Genomic DNA, 24,178 nt, shown 5'->3' with positions numbered 1-24,178 from the left:
GTGTCCAATCATGAGATATAAAGGTATTTAAGGGGGTCAATTGCAAGTTGTGCTTCCTTCCCTTTGACTCTCCTCTGAAGAGTGACAGCATGGGATCCTCAAAGCAACTCTCCAAAGATCTGAAAACAAAGATTGTTCAGTCTCCTGATTTAGCAGAAGGCTACAAAAAGCCATCTCAGAGGTTTAAACTGTCAGTTTCTGTAACTGTAAGGAATGGAATCAGGAAATGGAAGGCCACAGGCACAGTTGCTGTTAAACCCAGTAGGTCTGGCAGGCCAAGAAAAATACAGGAGCGGCATATGAGCAGGATTGTGAGAATGGTGACAGACAACCCACAAATCACCTCCAAAGACTTGTAAGAACATCTTGCTGCAGGTGGTGTATCTGTACGTCGTTCTACAAATCAGCACAATTTGCACAAAGAACATTTGTATGGCAGGGTGATGAGAAAGAAGCCCTTTCTGTCGCTTGTTGTATGCAAATGATCATTTAGACAAGCCAGATTCATTTTGGAACAAAGTGCTTTGGACTGATGAGAAAAAAAATTGAGTTTTTTGGTCAGAACAAAATGCACTTTGCATTGCAGAAGAAGAACATCGCATTCCAGGAATAAAAACCTGCCACCTACTGTCAAAGTTGGTGGAGGTTCAATCATGTTGTGGGGCTGTGTGGCTAGTTCAGGGACTGGGGCTCTTGTTAAAGTCGAGGGTCGAATGAATTCAACCCAATATCAACAAATTCTTCAGGATACTGTTCAAGCATCAGTCACAAAGTTGAAGTTACGCAGGGGTTGGATATTCCAACAAGACAATGATCCAAAACACAGTTGGAAATCTACAAAGGCATTCATGCAGAGGGAGAAGTACAATGTTCTGGAATGGCCGTCAAAATCCCCTGACTTGAATATCATTGGAAATCTATGGGATGATCTGAAGCAGGCTGTCCATCAAATTGAACTGAACTGGAGAGATTTTGTATGGAAGAATGGTCAGAAATACCTCCATCCAGAATCAGACACTCATCAAAGACTATAGGAGGACAGCGTCTAGAGGCTGTTATATTCGCAAAAGGAGGTTCAACTAAGTATTGATGTCATATCTTTGTTGGTGTGCCCAAATTTAAGCACCTGTCTAATTTTGTTATGATGCATATTGCATATTTTTTCTTAATCCAATAAACTTAATGTCACTGTTAAAATACTACTGCTTCCATAAGGCATGTCATATACTGTATTAAAAGGAAGTTGTTACTTTGAAAGGTCAGCCAATGATAAACAAAAATACAAAGAATTAAGAGGTGTTCCCAAACTTTTTCATATGACTGTATGTGTCACTGAAATGTTATGGAGTCTCTGCTTTTATTTGTACTTGTTGTCGTCTCAATGTTTCTTCTATTCACCTGAGTGATTCAGTTCAACCAACTATAAATACAAAATGGGAGACACTGAGCTACAGGAGGAGACCTCTGAAAAGCATTTAGGGGTTTATGTTGATACAACATTTTCATTGTCAAAGTAATATACAGAAGCAATTAATAAGATAATATAAATGTGAGGTTATATCATAAAAACTGTTGAATTTAAATCAAGGGACATTATACTCTTACTTTATGATACACTAGTGAGAGCACATCTGGAGTACTGAGTGCAGTTCTGGTCTCCTCAGTACAAGAAAGACATAACAGCACTTGAAGATATAAAGAGCAGAACAACCAAGTGCATTATGGGACCGTCGTCATCAAGTTCTTCAATGTGAACCCTAAATACCACGAGGACTGACTGAGGTCATTGATGTTAAGTAGAATGTCTAAGGGGGCTGGGTGGTCTCGTGGCATTGGACCCCCTGCAGATTTTATTTTTTTGCAGCCGTCTGGGGTTTTTTTTTGTTTTTTCTGTCCTCCCTGGCCATCGGACCTTGCTTTTACTCTATGTTAATTAGTGTTCCCTAATTTTAATTCTTATTTATTTGTCTTTTTTCTCTTTCTTCATCATGTAAAGCACTTTGAGCTACATTATCTGTATGAAAATATGCTATATAAATAAATGTTGTGAAGCAGGTTTTGAGTCAAGTCTTAAATTTCAAGTCCCAAAGAAGTCACAATGTGTTTTACACCAAATTTACATTTGCTATTTCTTAAATTCAAAGGAATCATTTCTTACATTTATTGTTACATTTCCAAACTATCAACTCCATGTTACTACAAGGATGAACAAAAATGAAGTGCAAATAAACATGTAATGAGAATCAATTCTCAAAGTGCTGCTGAATACAACAATACAAGCAGTGCAAACAAATGAGCAGGCCAGTTCTATGTATTGTCACACATGTGTGCCCACCTGGAGATGACCTTCCTGTCTCTGTGAGGTAAGTGATACCACTCTGAGACGAGAGGGGGCGCTCACACTGACTGTCTCTCCTTATCCACCTGCAGCTCTGAGAAGAAACCAAATGAGGGGAACTGACTCAGCCACAGTGCCCAGAGCTGCCCCTATCCTTCTAGGTGGGACTCTGAAAAGCTGCTGGCCCTCCAGAGGATGGAGTCTGCTGTTGGACCTGAAAACTCAACATACATCAAGAGCCATCGTGTTCACACAACTGCAAAGTCAATTTGTCTATTGGACTGAAAAGGTGTGTTTTATTGGGGCCATCGCGTCCACTTTTGTTTTGTTTCATTTGACTTCATTAAAGGGGGACACCCAGTTGGTTCCCCTGACATTACAAAGCAACTTGTGCAGGTCTGTCCTCCAGTCACCATATCAGCAGACCAATATTGTCTGTTTGGATTATGTGTATTGTCCTTAATTACGTCCATGAAAAGCGCTATATAAATGTAATGAATTATTATTTTATTATTATTATCACTTTATATATAGTGAGCAAGTGGGGTAGCTTGAAGAAGAGAGAAGGTGAGCGTATTGACAAGCTGATCGAGTGAGCAGGATCTGTGGCTGGCATGGAAATGGACTCTTTCACTCTTCATAACAGGGGTGGTGGTTGAGTTCTGGGCCTGACGCTCCTTCTCTCCTCCTAAGCTGTATTGACTGGATTAGCTGGGCACCACATCTGATATCTCACTATTGGCTCACTGCTCTAGAAGTTTTATTTTGTATATTTTTTGTTATGGGTCAATTCAAACATGGTATCCTATCAGCATAAGTCATGTCACTTTATTTTATTTTACTTTAATGTTATGTCACTTTAGTATTTGTCACATTAATATTATGTTTAATATCATGTGGCACCTGTCACTTTGATAGTCGTATTATTTGCACAATTCTCACTGCACTGGCATTATTGTATGTAAAAACAACAAGAGTTTCTGTGCCACCTAAAACTGACATCTCCTCTGCTTGCCATTAAAGTTCTCCTCAGCAAGCCAAGAGACCACCGGCAAGGGCAGTCGTCCTTCACATTGGATTCTGCCCCAGCCACCTTAGCTGGTCACCGCTGAGGACCCCAAACTCAGCTTGTGTTCCCACCACAATCCCATGGCCTTCAGCAGGGTGCCTCGTGAGACCTTCTCCTTTCTCCTAACGCCATCCCTCAGCCTTCAGCAGAAGCCCACTCGGTACGGTTGGTCACTCTTGCTCCTTGGGCACAAAGTAGGCTTTGACCTTACCCCTTGAGTGCCGTGTGCTCACTCCTCTCACGGCCACTTCCTCACCTCCACTCCACTCCTTCAGCTCAGGCACCATTTTGCATTTGCTTCATTTCTCATTTAACCTCCATCTCCATCTTTTAATTTTTCTTTCCTGTTCAGTTTTGTTCTTGACTGTCCTGCTCAGCTCATTTTAAACTCACTTGGGTGCAGGTGTCTAATTCCACACCACAGAACACTAATGAGGACACTGGCTGAACCACACGTGTCTGCAGGTGTAAAGTGCGCTCCACCAATTCACCACCAACACTCCAGGGCTGCTCTGCTCCACCACACTACCACATCCACCTACGCCCCTCTGAGTCCACCATTTTAATTTATAAACCTGCACACAACCACTGACCACTGACATGTGTCACCACACAGCTTTGTATTTAGTAGTAAAGAGAATCACGTAGTGACCAGAGTGACCAGTGGAGCACACAACTAGTGTGACAGGTGACCTTAGTGACAGTCAAATTATTCACATCTCCAGTTGGCCATTTGATTGTCAGCTGACACTGAGGAAGACCCTGACTGAGTGAACTGACAAAAGAAGGATTTGTGAGGCAGAGGGTTTGGACCTGTGATGACATCAGTGAAGACCATGTGTGTATAAAAATATTAAAAAGGCGCTATATACTGGACTATTGAGAAAGTCATGTGACAGCCTACGCTTATCATGTGTTGAGATTCTTGTTTTAATGTCCCACAAGAGACACAAGTGTGAGTTACAAACACAAGAGAGCGCTACTCCTCACACTGGAGTATCTCACTGACACACCCACTGAGGTCACCTTCCCAGAATCCTCTCAGTATCTCTGACGTCTACTGCACATGATGTGTGTGTCCACCTGTCGGTCACTAAGCCCACTGACAGATATATGTCGATGTCCTGTGTAGACCTGGGGGTCATGTCTTGTAGAATGATGTCGGCCTGTTCAGTCCACTTGGCTATAATGGTGGTCACTTCCTGTGTCTCCCACCTTACTGTCCACAGTGCCTTCAGTCCTATTTCTCTCCTCCCTGTGACCTCCTCTTTCTGTGTATGGCTGGCTTGTCATTTCTACTGCTGCTGTCCACCTTTCCTCCTTTTCCTCTGTCTGTCCTCCTCTCTCTCCTTCTCCTTATCCTCCTGTTTTATTCGTCCTTTTCTTCATTCTGTTCATCTCCTTCTCTTCTCTCTCCTTATCTTTTCTATTCTATTCTCCTTGTCCTTATCTGTCACCTCAGTCCAGCTCTAGCTGTCCACTCCTCTTTGTCTTCTGTCACTTTAGTCATCTCTTCTCCTCCCACTGACTGTGTTTCTCCTCCTTATTCTATTTTACTGATTTTTAACAAACTTTAGTGAGGAGATCAGAAGAGTGTAAGGGGGAAAGTGACAATGGAGGACAGGAACAAGTACGAGATTAAAATAAAGAATGGACAGCATGGGCTTGTGGGACAATAAGTAAAACAACAGTCTGGACAGAGAGGATGAGGAGAGTGACCAGTGTGGTGGAGGGGCTCAGGGTCACAATGCTGTCTTTATGAATTGAAATATTAAAGGAAATCTGCAGTTGTGTCACCTCACGTCCATCTGTCTGTCCATAAGGGACACTGCAGTCTGTCCTGATTAAACACAGCGTTTGTGTTGTGGGAGTGGAAAAGTCAGAGCAATAATGTGACAAGAAATAAAATTCATGAGACACACACACACACACACACACACAGACACACGCACACACACACACACACACTTGTTGTTCACTTACTTCAGTTTCTCTAATTTGCAGTTTTCACTCCACAGCCCCTCACACAGCTGATCCAATCCGGAATCCTCCATGTTGTTGCCACTCAGGTCCAGTTCAGTAAGTCGTGAGTGTGGAGCAGAAAGAGCTGAGGAGAGAGCTGAGCAACATCTGGAGGTGAGAACACAATCAGATAGGCTGTGGAGAAGAGAGAGAGAAGTGAGGACATGAGGAGAGACAGACAGACAGAAGGACAAACAACACAAAGGTTCAATGGCCACTTGTATTCTGACTTTTCACTGGCCTGCAGTGTGAACACGAGACCACTGCCATTCTTATAAAGTAAGGCGCTATATACCTGACAGGGTCTCCTGCCTTCACGCTGGACTGACTGATGCCAAGTCATTCATACTGACATATGGACATCAACTCTGGATAATAATGTCACAGACATGAGACTGATGGCGTCATGCACTCAGGAGACCAGATGGACTTGTCACAGGTGACCATGGGGTGAGGATGACAAACTGGAATTCTGGTCTGTCATTTGCCACTCATGACTGGCAGCTCTAGTGGTGACCAGCAGCAGGTCAAGTTTTTAAAATTTTTACAGTTAATTTTTAATTATGAGTTCATTTTCTGAACAGGAATAAAGGAATATATGTGTCCCTGAAGTGTTATGGAGTCTCTGCTTTTATTTTTTTGTATTATTTTGGTGATACTTTTTCACTTTTCTTGCTGTCGTCCCGATGCGTCTTCTATTCACCTGAGTGATTCAGTTCAGCCAAATATAAATTCAAAATGGGAGACACTGAGGTACAGGAGGAGACCTCTGAAGAGCATTTAGGGGTTTATGTTGACACAACATTTTCATTGACTAGGTAATGTACAGAAGCAATTAAAAAGATAATATAGAATGTGAGGTTACAGTAATCCCCCCTCCATCACGGGGGTTGCGTTCCAGAGCCACCCGCAAAATAAGAAAATCCGTGAAGTAGAAACCATATGTTTATATGGTTATTTTTATATTGTCATGCTTGGGTCACAGATTTGTACAGAAACACAGGAGGTTGTAGAGAGACAGGAACGTTATTCAAACACTGCAAACAAACATTTGTCTCTTTTTCAAAAGTTTAAACTGTGCTCCATGACAAGACAAAGATGACAGTTCCGTCTCACAATTAAAAGAATGCAAACATATCTTCCTCTTCAAAGGAGTGCATGTCAGGAGCAGTGACTGTCACAGAGATAGAGAGATAAGCAAACAAATCAATAGGGCAGTTTGGCTTTTAGGTATGCGAAGCACCGCGGCACAAAGCTGTTGAAGGCGGCAGCTCACACCCCCTCTGTCAGGAGCAGAGAGAGAGAGAGAGAGAGAGAGAGAGAGAGATAGAGAGTTTGTTTTTCAATCAAAAATCAATACGTGCCCTTCGAGCTTTTAAGTATGCGAAGCACTGTGCAGCATGTCATTTCAGGAAGCAGCTGCACAAAAGATAGCAACGTGAAAATAATCTTTCAGCATTTTTAGACAAGCGTCCGTATCGTCTAGGTGTGCGAACAGCCCCCCTTCTCAATCCCCTTACGTCAGGATCAGAGAAAGTCAGCGCAAGAGAAAGAGAAAAGTAAGCTGGGTAGCTTCTCAGCCATCTGCCAATAGCGTCCCTTGTATGAAATCAACTGGGCAAACCAACTGAGGAAGCATGTACCAGAAATTAAAAGACCCATTGTCCGCAGAAACCCGCGAAGCAGTGAAAAATCCGCGATATATATTTAAATATGCTTACATATAAAATCTGCGATGGAGTGAAGCCGTGAAAGGCGAAGCGCGATATAGCGAGGGATTACTGTATATCATAAGAAGTATTGAATTTAAATCAAGATGATATTATAATCAGACTATATGATACACTAGTGAGAGCACATCTAGAATATTGCGTGCAGTTTTGGGGTCTCAAGTATAAACGGTGTGTACGTTCAAAAATGTTGCATACAAATGTTTCCATGCTCAAATCGCAATTTATAAAACCTAAACTTGCCGTAAAGCCACGCACATTTCCACGGTAGCTCCAACCCTGTCGTATGCAAGTTCTCTGCTCAGTTTTACAAATTGACGGCACCCAGCGTCAAAGCAGTGCTACTGTTCCTGTGTGGGTAACCCTTTCTTTTTTAGATCCACATCCCTGACGCAGCATTATAAATACACCAAAAATAATCGCATATTGTTGATTAGTTTAATGCATCTGATTGTAATTAACCTGTAACAATATAATGGTCCAGGGAATAGCCAAACTGTTCCAAATACCATAACTGCTTTAGCATTGTTAGTCTCACTGCACCTTCTTCTTCTTCATTCAGCTGCTCCCATTAGGGGTTGCCACAGCGGATCATCTTTTTCCATATTACTCTCACTGCATCACTCTTAGTATTTATATCACTGTATCTGAGTGGGGAATCACAGCTGTTCAGCAGCTGAGCAGAAACAGAATTATCGGCATACAGCATGAAGCACACGCTGCCTCAGCCATGCTGTCTATTAAACTGCTCTCATACTGCAAATGCTTTAGAGCCTTTCCTGTACAAACCTTGCGGTTCAGAAACAGTTTCATCTCAAGAACTATAAACTCACTCCATCAATCCATCAAGTGCTCCTTGTAGAACTGTTTGTACTTATAAGTACAATTACCTCACTGTACACTTGCGATAGTTATAATATTGCACAATCTGAGCCACTTTATAAAGCGCGTATTTACATATGATAATGATATTATTTTTAAGATGAAATGCAGCAAAATATGTTGATTATATTATACAGATAAAACTTTAACTTCATTTAAATAATCTATATTGTTAATAATTAAACATGCCAGGACAAGGTGCCGCAGTGCTAGCTAGTTCAGGGATTGTTCTTGCCTCGCGCTGTATTCTTGCTTGTGCTGGCACGACACTGGAAGGATAGATGGATAGAATAATTAAACACGTACTACGAAGATATTTCAATGTTCCGTAAAAGTTTTGAAGAATCAGCGTTCTAAGCTTACAGATGGCTTAACGTCTATTACAGAGCTGATTGTGTGGAAATTGGGTATTTAGAGAAAGAAAAGTAAGGACAGGAATTGGGGGTTAGTACGTTTGAAAGAGACAGTACTGCTGCAAGTTTTTGATGTTTGTTTAACTCAAATCCCTGATTGCAGACTCACATTCAACCATGCTTCCATTTTCCACACCTGCTTTTTCAGATCTGAGACTCTGTGCAGCAATGAGCGTCATCATACACCATGTCAGCCTTTCCTTATGAGCTCCACAATCTTGTTAATGTATTTTATTCACTTAAAAAGCTTTTTCTTAGCTACTGTATATCTTCCAACATTAACACACCACACCTATTTAAATATTACACGTCTGATGGCCACATCATAGACAAAGCGTTATTGTAACAGGGACCCTTGTGTACAGTGGGTGAGAGGCCTGTGGGAGTGCAGGAGTGAGTGTTAGTGCAAATGCAAAGGGACATGGCCACTGTGAATTCGACAAAGGACAGCAGATCTGAGTAGCATCAGTGCAAAGTCCTCAAAGACGTACGTTTCAATCAAAAAATTAATGACATTAGAAATAACATCTGTGGTGGGTTGGCACCCTGCCCAGGATTGGTTCCTGTCTTGTGCCCTGTGTTGGCTGGGATTGGCTCCAGCAGATCCCCCGTGACCCTGTGTTCGGATTCAGGGGTTGGAAAATGGATGGATGGATGGAAATAACAAGTATAGCTCCCCAACACTAAGGATCCTCCTGAACTCCAGCATTTCGTTATAAACAAATTAAACGCTTTCACTAGGACAGATTTACATAAAATAAATTTCTCAACTGAGACCCTCTACCTGCGTCCTTGACCCAATACCAACAAGTTTTTTCAAAGAAGTATCGGGCGTGCTAATTGATAATGTTCTTGACATAGTAAATTCGTCATTAGATACGGGGGTCTTCCCAGACTGTCTTAAGACTGCTGTAGTTAAACCCCTACTTAAGAAAAATAATCTCGACCCCTCTGCTCTTGAAAATTTTAGACCCATCTCTAACCTGCCTTTCTTAAGTAAAATTCTAGAGAATGCAGTCATTATGCAGTTAAATGACCACCTCAATAAACCTGCTATTCTTGATAAATTTCAGTCAAGTTTTACAACAAATCACAGCACAGAAACTGCACTCATTAAAGTAGTAAATGATTTGCGGGTAAATGCAGACAGAGGCCATTTATCTGTTCTCATCCTCTTAGATCTGAGTGCCACATTTGACACCATTGACCACAATATTCTTAGAAACCGCATTAGTCAATGGGTGGGCCTCTCTGGCAGTGTCTTAAATTGGTTTGAATCCTACCTGGCAGGGAGAGAATTCTTTGTTAGTTGTGGTAATTACAACTCAAAGACACATGATATTCTATATGGTGTTCCACAAGGCTCTATCCTGGGTCCACTGCTCTTCTCAATCTACATGCTTCCATTAGGTCAGATTATCTCAGGGCACAACGTGAGCTACTACAGCTATGCTGATGACACACAGCTGTATTTATCAATAGCACCTGATGACCCCGATTCTCTTGATTCACTAACACTATGTCTTACTTGTATTTCTGAATGGATGAATAGTAACTTTCTCAAATTAAATAAAGAGAAAACTGAAATCTTAGTGATTGGCAATAATGGATACAATGAGGCTATTAGAAATAAACTGGATACATTAGGATTAAAAGTCAAGATGGAGGTAAAAAGCTTAGGGGTAACTGTTGACTGTAATCTAAATTTTAAATCGCATATTAATCAGATCACTAGGACAGCATTTTTTCACTTAAGAAACATAGCAAAAGTTTGACATCTTATATCATTAAAAGATGCTGAGAAATTAGTTCACGCGTTTGTTTTCAGTTGACTAGATTACTGTAACGCACTCCTCTCAGGAAGACCCAAAAAAAGACATAAATCGTTTGCAACTAGTGCAGAATGCAGCTGCTAGAATCCTAAACAGGAAAAGGAAATCCGAAAACATTTCTCCAGTTTTGATGTCACTACACTGGTTACCTGTGTCATTCAGGATTGACTTTAAAATTCTGCTTATAGTTTATAAAGCTTTAAATAATCTCGCCCCATCTTATATATCGGAATGTCTGACACCTTATATTCCAAATCGTAACCTCAGATCCTCAAATGAGTGTCTCCTTAGAATCCCAAGAACAAAACTTAAAAGAACTGGTGAGGCGGCCTTCTGCTGTTATGCACCCAAAATCTGGAATAGCCTGCCAGTAGGAATTCGCCAGGCTAATACAGTGGAGCACTTCAAAAAACTGCTGAAAACACATTACTTTAACATGGCCTTCTCATAACTTCACTGTAATTTAATCCTGATACTCTGTATATCCAATTCATTATAATAACTATTCATGGTGGCTCTAAAATCTGTACTAACCCCTACTCTCTCTTCTGTTTCCTTTTCCGTTGTCCTGTTGGTGAACCCCTGCAGATTTTTTTTTTTTTCCAGCCGTCTGGAGTTTTTTTATTTGTTTTTGTTTTTTCTGTCCACCTAGGCCATCAGACCTTACTCCTTTTCTATGTTAACTAATGTTGTCTTACTTTAATTTCTTATTTTGTCTTTTATTTTTATTTTCTTCATTATGTAAAGTACTTTGAGCTACTTTTTGTATGAAAATGTACTATATAAATAAATGTTGTTGTTGTTGCGAGCGAGTGGAGCCTCAGGGGACACTTTATTAGACTTTCCAATGTGATACCCTCACCTTTCAGCTCTGTGCCAGCTGGAATTCTCTGAAGGTGTGGATTCAGCAGGACGTCTGAACGACTCCTTATGGATTTTGGGACAAGTCACTGTTTGTCAAGTAACAAGTACGTCTCAAGTCCTGAGTCAAGTCTCAATTCAAGAAGGGCATATTGCTAGTCAAGTCTTAAATGTCAAGTCCCAAACAAGTCATAATGTGTTTTATACCAAATTTAATGCTATTTCTTAAATTTACAGGAATCATAAATAGTTTTTAAACATTTGTTACATTTATAATTACATTTCCAAAGTATCAACTCCATGTTATTACAAGGATGAAGAATAATGAAGTGCAAATATGTATGTAATGAGAAACAATTCTCAAAGTGCCGCTGAATGTCACAGTACAAGCAGTGCAAACAAATTAGCAGGCCTGTCTACTTCACATGAAATTAAACAGATTTCTGTTCAAAAAGTATGAATATAACATGAGCACCCAACACACTCAAACAGAAACACAGACCTAAAAAAAAGGAAGAACAAAAAATCTATAAGTGTGTTAACATAAATGTACATGTATGTGTAATAAGTCTGACATACACAACACAAATCATTTGAGTGTGAGATCAGAGATCTGTCCATCCATTTGTCTGTTCTCTCAACCTCTTATCCCGGGCAAGGCAGCTGAGGATTTTATTTTTTTATCATTTTATTGAATTTATTAAAATCAAACAACATTCCATACAAGCAAGTCAAATTTTACAAAACTACGTTCAAGTCAAGTTTTTCCAGTAGTTATGACATGAAGCCTATTGGTACATTGGCACGTATCACTATAAGGATTAAAAGGATAGATAACAAACAGCTTGCTCTCTTTCTTTACCCACCAATCCCCCCATTTTGCCTCCCCAAGTGAAGCTAAACCACACTTCCCAAAGTCCCAGTCCTCTGACATACCTAGAGACAGAGCACATCCAAAACAAAACAAGCCCCCCAGCAGCGGCACATGAGGATTAAAATAAAGATATTTATTGACAGTTTAGTCCAATTACTATAAATATAAAATGTAATCTTAAAACAGTCTGAGAGAGTAAACCCAGTGAACAATGTTAAACAGTAGACCTGGATAAGCAGATAACGTTTGATAGTAAGCCCTAATACAATAAGCCAAGGGTATGATGTTTAACAGTCCACATACATACATACATAGACTCATATAACTGTAACTACAACATAAAAGATGAAAGATAATGAAATAGAATGCATAATTATGGAATGAGTTTCATTGCGAATGGGTCCTACAGCTGGTAAGATCTTCTTTGCCATGCCAGGACACGATGCGACTCCCGATTGTCTTTCAAAAAGTGTCGGATCAGTTTTCTTAGTTCTTAGAACTTGCCTTGAATGTCCACTTTCTGTTTGGCAGGATACAAGAGGCTCAATCTGATCTTGGCTTTCTGTTTAATTCTGTAAAATGTGACACGTTTAGCAGTTGTTGAGGGTGAAAAATCAAGGAAAATACGAATGTGGTTATTTTCAAATATAATCTCTTGTTTCTGTCTGAGAAGTAACACTGTATGTAATTTAAACTGTCATTTTTCAAAGCACACAATGAGAGTCCTAGGCTTTGAGGTATTTGATCCCCATATGAGGTAAGCTGCTGTTATCTCGGTGTCTGATTTAAAGTCCTCTCCAATTATTTTAGAGAATAGTTCAGCTACAAATTTCACTGGGTTTGGACTTTCACGATTCTCAGGGAGACCTTCGATTCTGATATAATTCCTTCTGCATCCATCTTCCAGTGCAGCTAGTTTGTCTCCAAGCACTTTGCATTTGGAATTTGCTGCTGCTGCTTTTCTGTCAGGTTAGATGCCAGTTGTTTCCGCTATTTCAATACGAGTCGTTAACGTTTGCTAAAAGTCTTCGAAGTCAGTCAGTCAGTCATTGTCCAACCCACTATATCCTAACACAGGGTCATGGGAGTCTGCTCTAAGTTTACTCTCAAATTTAGACATATTTTCCTGTATTTTTTCCTCCATTTTTTCTAGCATACCTTTAAAGGCTGCCTCAAAGTGTTTATTTAAACGAGTTTCCTGGCCTTTAATAGCCTGAAGCAGCTTCTCATTTATCTTGTTTATGTCCTTTATTTCTTTCCTTATATCATTTATATCCTTCTTTGTATTATCCTTGAGCTCCTTTACGTCTTGAGTGGTGGCCATTTTGTTGATCATTGTCTTCAGCTTGGACAGGTCGTTTTGTTCTTCCCCGAATTCTGTGGGTAAAGTAGCAAGCCCAGTTGCTGCCGATGTTATTGGCTCACGAGGGATAGTACTAGTTTTACTGAGCCTTCTAGAATCGACGGGTTCTCCTGGCCCGATTCACTTGCACATTCACTCCCAGTTTTGCTCTTGGCTGGGGATGATCCAGCAGTGTCAAGTCAAGAAATCTGTGCTTTCGCCTATCCATTCCAGGTAAGTCTCTGACAGGACGTACCTTGAGCTTGAACTTTATGTTGATTAGATTTGGATGACGCTTTAGCTGTCTTTTCCATTTCTTTTGGAGTCTTTTTCCTGCACACTCATGCTTATATATGCTTGTATAAACTAGAATTGAACGCCCCCTGGGTTGAGTAAATATGGGATACTTAGGAATTATTAAAAAAACAAATTGAAAAAATAACACCACTGCTAACGGATTCCATCTCAGACGTCCATCTCCCATAGCGGACAAGGTTTGTCATATCAGTCATTGGGTACAAAGCAGGATCATCACCTGAACAGGGCGCCAGTCCATCACAGGGTGAACATACACACACACACACATGCACACACACGCACACACACACACAGGTCTACTTCAACAACACAAAGTCCCATAACCTTCATGTTCTTTGACTGTGGAAGAAAACCAAACAGAGAACACGTGAGCTCCACACAGAGAGCACTGGGCTTGAACCGTCATCTCCATACTGTAAGGTACCAGCACTGGTACTGTGCCACCCAACGACAGACAGAATAAGTGAAATGAACACAAATGAAATTAGAATAACTCATAAAATGCAGTGGTATCATAACAAAATTCTAAAGAGTAATAATTAAATAAGATTGCAAAAAACATAAAATAGATATTAATTATTAAGGAGAATGCATATACATGTAAAGAAATAATAAACCAAAAAGAATACAATATAAACAATCATGAATATTTTTTAAATAATGAAGAAGAACACAGTTATATTACAATAAAAACTTCCAGATAAATGCAACAATAAATAAAAACATATATAATGAAAAAAATTATGAAGAATACATGTGAACATAACAGACAGTTATTTATTTTGTCCGCATGTGTGCCTGGAGATGACCTTCCTGTCTCTGTGAGGTAAGTGATACCACTCTGAGACGAGAGGGGGCGCTCACACTGACTGTCTCTCCTTATCCACCTGCAGCTCTGAGAAGAAACCAAATGAGGAGAACTGACTCAGCCGCAGTGCCCAGAGCTGCCCCTGTCCTTCTGGGTGGGACTCTTGAAAAGCTGCTGACCCCCACAGAGCATGGAGTCTGCTGCCTGACCCGTAAACTCAACATGAAGCAAGCGCCATCATGTTGACACAACTGCAAAGAAAATTTGTCTTTTGGGCTGAAAAGGTGTGTTTTGTTGAGGCCATCACATCCAGTTTTATTTTGTTTTGTCTTACTTCATTAAATGGGGACACCCAGTTGGTGCCCCAACATTACAAAGCAACTTGTGCAGGTCTGTCCTCCAGTCACCATATAAGTAGACCAATATTGTCTGTTTGAAATACATGCATTGTCCTTAAATACATCCATTATATATCTTTACCATTACATTTATCTATCACTTTTTAGAAAGTTTAATATAACTTTACTTTTTACCTATTTTTAGCTTTCTTCATTATCAGGTTAAAAGTGTTTTCTTTCTTTTTGTTTATTTCTTTATATATCTATGTATTTCGCTTTGCCAATAAATTTCTATATACAGATGGAACTACTATGGAAATAATGAAGTTTAAGCTGTGGGGTTCAGATGGGACTTTAGTTTAGTTTGGATGTCTACTGTATGAGAAGAGGTTTTAAAACATTATAATAATAATAATAATAATTAGATAGTGGTATTCGATACAAAATATTTGTTAAAATTGCTGATTGTGAAGGGATCCCCATAATAGGGCACAAAAAATGTAGGTTTGTTACTGATTATATTTGCTTTTTTTGTTGTATTACTTTTGTTTTATCTAATCAGTACTCTTTACATTTTAATATGCTAGAACTCTGTGTTATCATTTAATATTTTCAAATATCTATCTATCTATCTATCTATCTATCTATCTATCTATCTATCTAAGATTAGATGCCTAAGTACTTAGTAGTCTTATTATACAACAAAACAAAGTATTCAAAACCAAAAGAAAGTGCAGTGCTTCTTCAATAAAGAAATTATTAAATAAATAAATAAATAAATAAACCCGATGCAAACAGTGTTCTTTGGTGTAGGTTAAAATCACAGTAAACAGTCACTAAATAATCCATAGATAAAAATAAGGGGAACATCACATTCAGATTCAGTCCATTAACACTAGAATTACCAGAGCCTACGAAAAGACTCATAGATCCGGCCCACCTTAAATCCATTCTCCCCTCTCCTCTAAATGTGCCGATAAAGACAAGCAGCCGGCTATTCCATCCCCCCAGTGACTTAGAACGTGCACGAACTTCTCCCAACTCATGCCTTTATTGATTATCTGGGAGTGAAGTGGAGTTTTAGAGTGGAAATAATAGATCTTTATTTGGAACACACGCATTTCATGTGTGTTCCATTTCTACAATAATCTGTGTAAACACATTTTTAAAACAGAAACATTTTTTCATATTTTAGTAGTAAATAACAAAATGTAGGCATAAACTAAATAATGTATGAAGCCTGAAGTCCAACAATCAAATAAACACTTTCACAAAAGGTTCAAGGAAAAGACAACAGCTTCCGTGGCATAGCGGTAAGATTTGCTGACTTGTAGTCAAGAGTCCCCGGTTCAATCCGACTCACTCCTATATTTGCCATTTTCAGTAGTGAGCTGCTCTTATTGTTAATATTATACAGTACACACATACACTTGGTTTGTGTCTGTAACAAACGGTGTACATTTATAGGACTTGTAAAAGTTAACTCTAAATCACGATCACGATACATACTACCACCCCCATCCCCAGGGATCTGACGCTATTAGTTTTTATTTGAAACTGGGAATAACTGGAGATGTGAGTGGCGTTTTGAGACAATGGAACTGGACATTCTCTCATCTGGAGGGATTAAAGCTGAAACATAAACACTGGCGAATCTGCCTTCTTCGTATCTCACCGTCACTTGATTTTTTTTTTTTATTCAGTTTTATTGAGTGTTCGTGCTCACGCTGAATTAGTATGCACCTTATGGTTTATGATGTCAAAAAAAAAAAAACAGAGACGTAGGTATATATGATATTTGGAATTATTCATTTTATGACCTGTATAGTACATTTTGGAAAACTTTGTGGCATGGATGCAACACTATTTATATTATTCATATTCATTCGTCTAACATCTTGCGATTTGTAAACAGGGGCCGCGTGTTTTTTTCCCCCGATCTTGCCAGTCCCCACATGTTGCTGTTTCTTTTGTACTCCAGGACATGCAGAAGAAAGAATAGTACAGAGCAGTAACTTCAGCGCTATATGCAATCATCAGATTCAAATGTTATCAGTTCACACACATACAAGGATCGTCCTTCCTACATTTACAATGTGTGTACCTGTTTCAATGTACACACTTCTCTCTATGCTGTGGTTTCTATTACACACCTGAAAGAAAGAGACAATATATGTGAAAACATCATCACACTAATGTAATATTATTTGAAAACGAACAGCGTCAGATTGGGTGTGAATTTATGCTGGCGCTGTTACATAGAGCCATATCAGGAGGGGCGGGGTGGGTTGACACGGATTCAGTTTACTTTCCTGGGGAAAGCGGCTGTCTGGAACAGAAGCTTGTCGATGTTGAATCCTCCTTTTCTTTTTTCATTGCCTTTTCTAGTAAGATGCGACGACGAAGTTCCTCTGCAAGGCTGAGCCATGAACACTCTTCTTTTCTCAGTGACCCCATGCATGTCTTGCACAGTACATGTGCGTTGATCACCGCCAGCATGTTGAAGCACACAGCAACTGGCCACCTGCATGTTCTTGTGCGCAATGAATAAGCTCCTGATCTGACTATTGTGAAAGTGTTTATTTGATCTTTGGACTTCAGGCTTCATACATTATATAGTTTATGCCTACATTTTGTCATTTACTACTAAAATATGAAAAACGTTTCTGTTTTAAAAATGTGTTTACACAGATTATTGTAGAAATGGAACACACATGAAATATGTGTGTTCCAAATAACGATCTATTATTTCCACTCTAAAACTCCACTTCGCTCCCAGATAATCAATCAAGGCATGAGCTGGGAGAAGTTTGTGCACGTTCTAAGTCGGTGGGGGGATGGAATAGCCGGCTGCTTGCTGCTTGTCTTTATCGGCACATTTAGAAGACAAAAGACGCTGATGGAGAGGTGCGAACAGATTTAAGGTGGGCCAGATCTATGAGTTTTTGTGTAGGCTCTGGAAATTCTAGTGTTAAACACAACAAGAGTTTTGTGCCACCTTCTAAAACTGACATCTCCTCTGCTTGCCATTTAAGTTGTCATCAGCAGGCCAAGAGACAGAGAGTTCATTTGTTGGACATCAAATGTGGTTATGACGCTGTGTTGGGAAAATCTGTGGAGACTCAGAAAAGTGTGTGTGGTCTAATAGATGTGCCACTTTACTGGTATAATAAAGTCGAGGAGGTTGTGTTGAAGCCGGGTGGAAATGTGGCACAAGTGGATCCTGCAGTTTTTTACTGGTTAAATGAAGATGGTACTGTGAATGGAATTCTTGCATCCCATGTTGATGATTTTATATGGGTGGGCACACATAACTTTTCTATCTCAGTCATTCCATACTTCAGATCAACTTTCCAGGATGGTGATGAAAGGTATGAGCACTTCATCTATGTGGAACTGGAAGTTCTAAGTGTCAATGGAGCAATATGTATACACCAAGAAAGCTATATTGAGAATCTGCAGCTCACTGCTGTAGTCTCCTCTAAATCCTTAAAAAGGGACGTTCACCTCAGTGCACCTAACTGGAACAGCTAAAAACAAAAACAGGGCAGACTCTCTGGGTTGCCAATCAAAGCAGACCTGATGTCTCATTTGACGGACACTTTTTAGCATCCAGCACAAAACATGTTACTGTTCAAACAATACTCAAAGCCAACAAGGTCATTAGGGAAAAGTGGCCTTGAAGTTTCAAAACCTGGGAAGAGACGAGTCATTGAGATTTGCTGTTTTTGGCGATGTCTCACTTGGGAATCTTCCTGATGGTGGCACACAAGGAGGATGACTGATTATTTTGGCAGGAGGTGGAGGACAATTCTCACCCCTTTGTTGGCAGTCAGAAAGAATCAAAAAAGCAGAATTAAGTACTTGGGGAGGAGAAACCCAAGCAATGTCTGAATGTATCGTGAGAGCAATCTGTCTTTGTAAACACTTTTCAGAGCTCACAGTCAGTGCCTCAAGACACAAAGGTCTTCAGGTCTTTTGTGTTACAGACACCTACTGCTTACTTGAGGTGATTCAATCCATCGAGTCTGTGACAGAGAAACGACTTCATCAAGAGTTAAGTGGGATAAAAGAACTTCTTCAAGATCAAAAAGTCCAATGTGTTTTGTGGTCGCCTGCAAAGGACCAGCTTGCTTACTGTGTTAAGAAAAAACTGATGTCTCCTTTTGTACATTTAAAAGCATTAAAGACAGAATATATCACAGTAAGTGACTAGCATAGCCACATTTTTTTTGACTTGAAGAAGAGTAATCATTACTTCTGTGCATTTAAATGGGTATTTGGTGTGTTAGGCCATTTACAGTAATTGTTTTTTCTTATCCAAAAGAGATAATGTTGTTAAGTTCTTTATCTTGCACTCCTATTTGTAGCATTGTGGTGTTGTGTCCCTATTGGGAGTATTATGGCCCTTGTGAAGAGTACGTGGGCTTTTTTGGTAACATATGTCAGCGTGCTGATAAGTGAGTAATAAAAGTTTGTTTCTAACATCAGTGGTGTTTAATCTTTGTCACACAGCGTCCAAAGGACTTCTCTGAATGGTTGGTCGTGCCTGCCTACCTTTGTGGCTCAAAAACGGGCCGATTTCACTTACCACCAGGCTTCCTCTCCACTGCACCAGCTCTGCCTTGAACCTGACATTTCTTTTTTCTTTCATCTAATATCACCTCCCTCCATTCTCTTTTTCACTCTTCCTCCCAATCTAACCTACTCAGGCTCCTTTTATTCCAGTAGGCACAGGTCCCCGCCAAACAACCTGCATAATTTCAAAAGAGCTGAGCTGACTGTGCCTGCATGTAATAAACAATCAGCTCATCTCATCACTTCACATAGGAGCTGCCATGCCCACCAGCCTGACACACCATTTTAAACTAAAAACACTTAACACCAAGTACCCCATAATGCACTTTACCAAAACAATCAGAAGGAAGGGGAGGGCTTTCTTAAAATCAGGAATCACATTGTATGCAAGGCGCTTCAATCCCCCTAATGACAAAGTCTCCAACTATCACAACCTCTTTCTTTCCAGGAACTGTTATTGAGGTGGACTGTTTGGGATCCTCATGCCTCTCTACCACCTTAGAGTCTTCAGAGGCACCGTCTAGCTCTGCAAGGCCCTGAAAACAATAGTTCTGGGGTTGATGCCCCCAGACAGTGTGCACTCTTTTCCTTGCACCTTGTGACCATGATCCACCTTTCATTACTTCTCTGGTCTGTAGTCTCCTCCAGCGTCACCTAGTGCACATTATCTCTCTAAAGGACACCTGGGCCAGTGCCACCAATTCTCTACTACAACGCAGGCTAGCCATCTCCTCCTCCAGTTCAGCGACCCTGAGCTTCAGGTGCTGAATCAGCTGGCATCCCCTGCAGACTATAGCACACGGCTGGGGGTGGTACCCAGCCGGGACGCCCAGGAGGATAGGAGGAGGGCTCATGCCTCCTCTGGACCACGAGGGGGCAACTGCCCTGGTTATATTGGGGGCCACGGGTACAGGGCTTGGAAGCTCAACCCTGTAGGGGCCCGTGGTCACCGCCAGGGGGCGTCCCCATGCCTGGAGGACTCGGGAAGAAGAGAGGAGACACCCGGAGTGCTTCCGGAGAGACAGCCGGCACTTCCACCACACAGGGGCGTGTCAGTGGAAGATTGCCGGGAACCACCTGGAGCACATCCGGGTGACTATAAAAGGGGCCGCCTCCCTTCATTCGAGGCTGGAGTCGGGTGGAAGAGGACGAGGTCTGAGAGAGAGAGAAAGAGAAGGAGGCGGCCTGAAGGAAGGAAAGGCATTGGGGTGATTGGTGCTGCGGCACTGGGTTGTGCACTTAAAAACTTTGTACATAGTGTAAATAAACGTGTGTTGGGACTTTAACATGGTGTCCGTCTGTCTGTGTCCGGGCTGCTTTCCACAAGATGTAGCCATCATAGAAGACTACAGGATCCTCCAACCTTTCCTCTAAAAATTTCACATCCAACAGGGGTTACACTGCGCTGGCCTCATTATTAAAATTTGACTGTGGATTACTAATTTTTTTTTTTACTTTTCCCCATCTATTGTCTTAACTTTGCGCTCCTCTTATTACTCACTTACAAGCTTCCCCACTTTCACTATTTGTATTCCTTCATATTTCTTTGTATTAAAGAGTCCTTAAACTGTTGCCCTCTTAACTGCTCTACTTTGACTGCTAAGAACTGTTCAATTTAGAAAAACACACTTACTGAATATCCACTGCTTGTTTATTTCTTATTGTCTTATCTACTCCTACAACCACTTGTGTCTGATCGATGTCTTAATGCTACTCACCTGTCAGCTGAGTTCTTCATCGCTTTCAAGTCAGCCATTGCCTTTTTTCCCCACTAATGAATTGTTTCTTCTATTATTTATAAGACACCGGTTATTTACTTACAGAGATGTCAGTGTCAGCTACTGCTGCTTACTGCCCTGCCTTGCTGACAGAAGTTGGAATACAAACAACAAGAACAAGTACAAGTAACTTTTCCAAATGCTCCTCCAAACTCTCTAGCACTTTTTACTCCTGTGCGGGTGAAAGAAAGGCATAAATAAACCTTTTTACAGGGAAAAAAAACTTTTAAAACTCCTGCATGGCTCCTTAGTGGAAACCAAAACACAAAGTGTTTAGGGTCAAAATGTATTTTTAATTAACTCTCACACCTCAGAGCACAGATTTCTCAGCCACTTCTCATCCATTTATCCATTTATGATATCAGTACATCTCAGTCTCAGCGTTACATGACATTAAATGACAATTGGACTGAACGTAACAACACACATGTGTGGTACAGAGCAAACTACATTGTGAAATTCAATGTCCTCTCCGCTGGTGGGACAACAGGGCATAAATTACACTGACAGGCCATCCAGATTTTGAGAGTCCATCAAGCCATTGAGCTCACAATCAGCAGTTGGCTCTTTGAGTTTCTAAATCACTCTTCTTTCACGAGGATTACTTTTGGTAAATTTCAGACACATTTTGACATTAGTATCAAATAGTGAGAAGTGAAATGATTTGAACAATTGAATTTCGAGCAAATTTCAATGTTTCGCTTATAACAAAAAAAATTATAAATTGTGTTTTGCTCTCAGCTAAATTCACTCCATTCACACAAGAAGAAATACGTTTAGTCCAACTGGTGACCTTTTCTTGCATTAATTCTGAATGTTTCTGCCTGTTATTTACTTTTTAATTAAAAGTTTCTAAAAAAAATGAAAAAGTCTGCATATCCTCAGCTAGGTGATTGCTTGTGGTTGAGAGGGTTGTTGTTTAATCAACGACTTTCCATGTTCTGTGTTTACTGAGAAAACCCAGTAATGTGCACAATGGGGAGTTTTAGTGGTGGGTGTTGAGGGACAAGTATCCTTGTGTCAAAGAACTGGAGATTCACCAACCTGGGTAATTTATGCAACTACTATGGCAAGCCAAATTAACGTCTAGAAATAACTCTAAATGCTTTGTAAGAAATCTGCAAATACATTTTATGACATCTTAAATAGGTTTCAAGATATCTTGAAGTAATATGCTGTGTAATTTGAGATATCTGAAATGCATTTCAAGATGAGGGTAGCACGGTGACACAGCGGCAGCACTGTTGCCTCTCAGTATGGAGACCAGGGTTTGCTCCAGGGTCCTCCCTACATGCAGTTTGTATACTCTTCCTGTGTCTGTGTAGGTTTCCTTTAGGTGCTCTGGTTCCCATCCCCAGTCCAAAGACGTGCACGTTAGGTGCATTGGTGATACTAAATTGGCTAGTGTGTGTGGTTGGGGTGGGTGGTGTTAACCCTGCAATGCACTAGCATCCTATTCATAGTTTATTCCTGCCTTGTGCCCTGTGCAAGCTGGCATTGGCTCCAGCACTCCCTGCAATCCTATTCAGGACTAAGTGACTTGCCAAGCGACTGACTGATTTCAAGGTATCGGAAATGCAATTCAAGATATCTTAAAATACATTTGGCAAGCTATATTAACATTTAAAGATATTTGAAAATTAATTTCAGATATCTTAAAATGAAATTTACTTTATAAGATATCTAAAAGTCATTCTGAGATATCTTAAAATAAATTATTTAACACTTTAAGAGAGCTGTAATACAATTTAAGATATCTCACATGCCTTTCAAGATATCCAAAATACATTTTCAAATATCTTAAAATAACTCCTTGTGCATTTCAAGAAATCTCAAACTCACTTCTTGTACAATTTCTTATTCTTTCAATGGGACTGTCTGTCTATTTTAATATGGCAAGCCAAAATAATATTTAGGGATATCTCAAAATACATTTCAAATATCTTAAAATGCAATTTACTTTTTTAAGATGTCTAAAACTCATCTTGAGATATCTTAAAATAAGTTTCTTAACATTTTAAGATATCTCTAATAAAATCTGGGATATCTGAAATGAATTTCAAGATATCTCAAATACATTTTCAGAAATCTCAAAATAATTTCCTGGATATTTCATGACATCTCAAAACCCTTTCAAGAAAACTCAAAATCGCTTCCTGCAAAATGTCTTATTCTTTCAAAGGGACATCCAGTCTATTTTAAGATATCTCAAAATGTATCTAAGATATCCTGAAATGCACAGAAAATTATTTGAGATATCTGAAAATGTGTTTCAAATATTTTGAAATGCGCAGGATGTCATTTTGAGATATCTTGAAATGTATTTCAGATATCTGAAAGTGGACAGGAAGCTCTTTCAAGGTATCCGTAAATTTATTTCAGGTATCTTAAGTTGTATTGTAGATATCGGAAAATGCTAATGAGATATCCATCCATCCATTTTCCAACCCGATGAATCCAAACACACGGTCACGGGGGTCTGTTGGAGCCACTCCCAGCCAGCACAGGGTGCAAGGCAGGAACCAATCCTGGGCAGGACACCAACCCACTGCAGGACAAACACTAGGAACAATTTAGGATTGCCAATGCGTCTAACCTGCATGTCTTTGGACTTTGGGAGGAAACCCACACAGACACGGGGAGTACATGCAAACTCCACGCAGGGAGGACCCGGGAAGCGAACCCAGGTCTCCTTACTGCGAGGCAGCAGCGCTACAACTGTGCCACCGTGCCGCCCGCTATTGAGATATCTGGAAGCAATTTAATGTCTTTTTAAAGATATCTCAAATAATCTCAATTTGAAATATCTTGAAATGCATTCTAAGACTTCTCAAGAGGAGCAGAGACCCAATTTAAGACATCATGAAATGAATTTGAGATCTCTAAAAATGTATTTTACGTAACTAAAAAACAACAGTGAATTTCAAGATTTCTCAAATGCTTTTTTAAGATATCTTAATTATATTTTCAGATATCATAAAATAATTTCCTGTGC

General features: G+C 40.1%; 1 protein-coding gene across 8 annotated transcripts in view; it reads right to left on the bottom strand.

The window, feature by feature from the left end:
- LOC114642636 (ribonuclease inhibitor-like) overlaps positions 1–24,178 on the bottom strand; it is a 125,488-nt gene that overhangs the window by 42,506 nt on the left and 58,804 nt on the right. For 6 of the 8 annotated variants that reach the window (XM_051921614.1, XM_051921613.1, XM_051921608.1 and 3 more), the window contains exon 3: positions 5,391–5,564. The exons of 1 other annotated variant lie outside the window; for it this stretch is intronic. In XM_051921614.1, coding sequence (XP_051777574.1) covers positions 5,391–5,564 — 174 coding nt within the window. The remainder of the gene's footprint in view (positions 1–5,390; positions 5,565–24,178) is intronic. One more of the 8 variants, XM_028791500.2, reaches the window with a different exon arrangement.

This window comes from Erpetoichthys calabaricus, assembly GCF_900747795.2.
Source record: "Erpetoichthys calabaricus chromosome 1 unlocalized genomic scaffold, fErpCal1.3 SUPER_1_unloc_1, whole genome shotgun sequence".
Classification (NCBI taxonomy): Eukaryota; Metazoa; Chordata; class Cladistia; order Polypteriformes; family Polypteridae; genus Erpetoichthys; species Erpetoichthys calabaricus.
The sequence above is the reverse complement of the archived record's forward strand: the minus strand, read 5'-3'. Positions and strand labels throughout refer to the sequence as shown.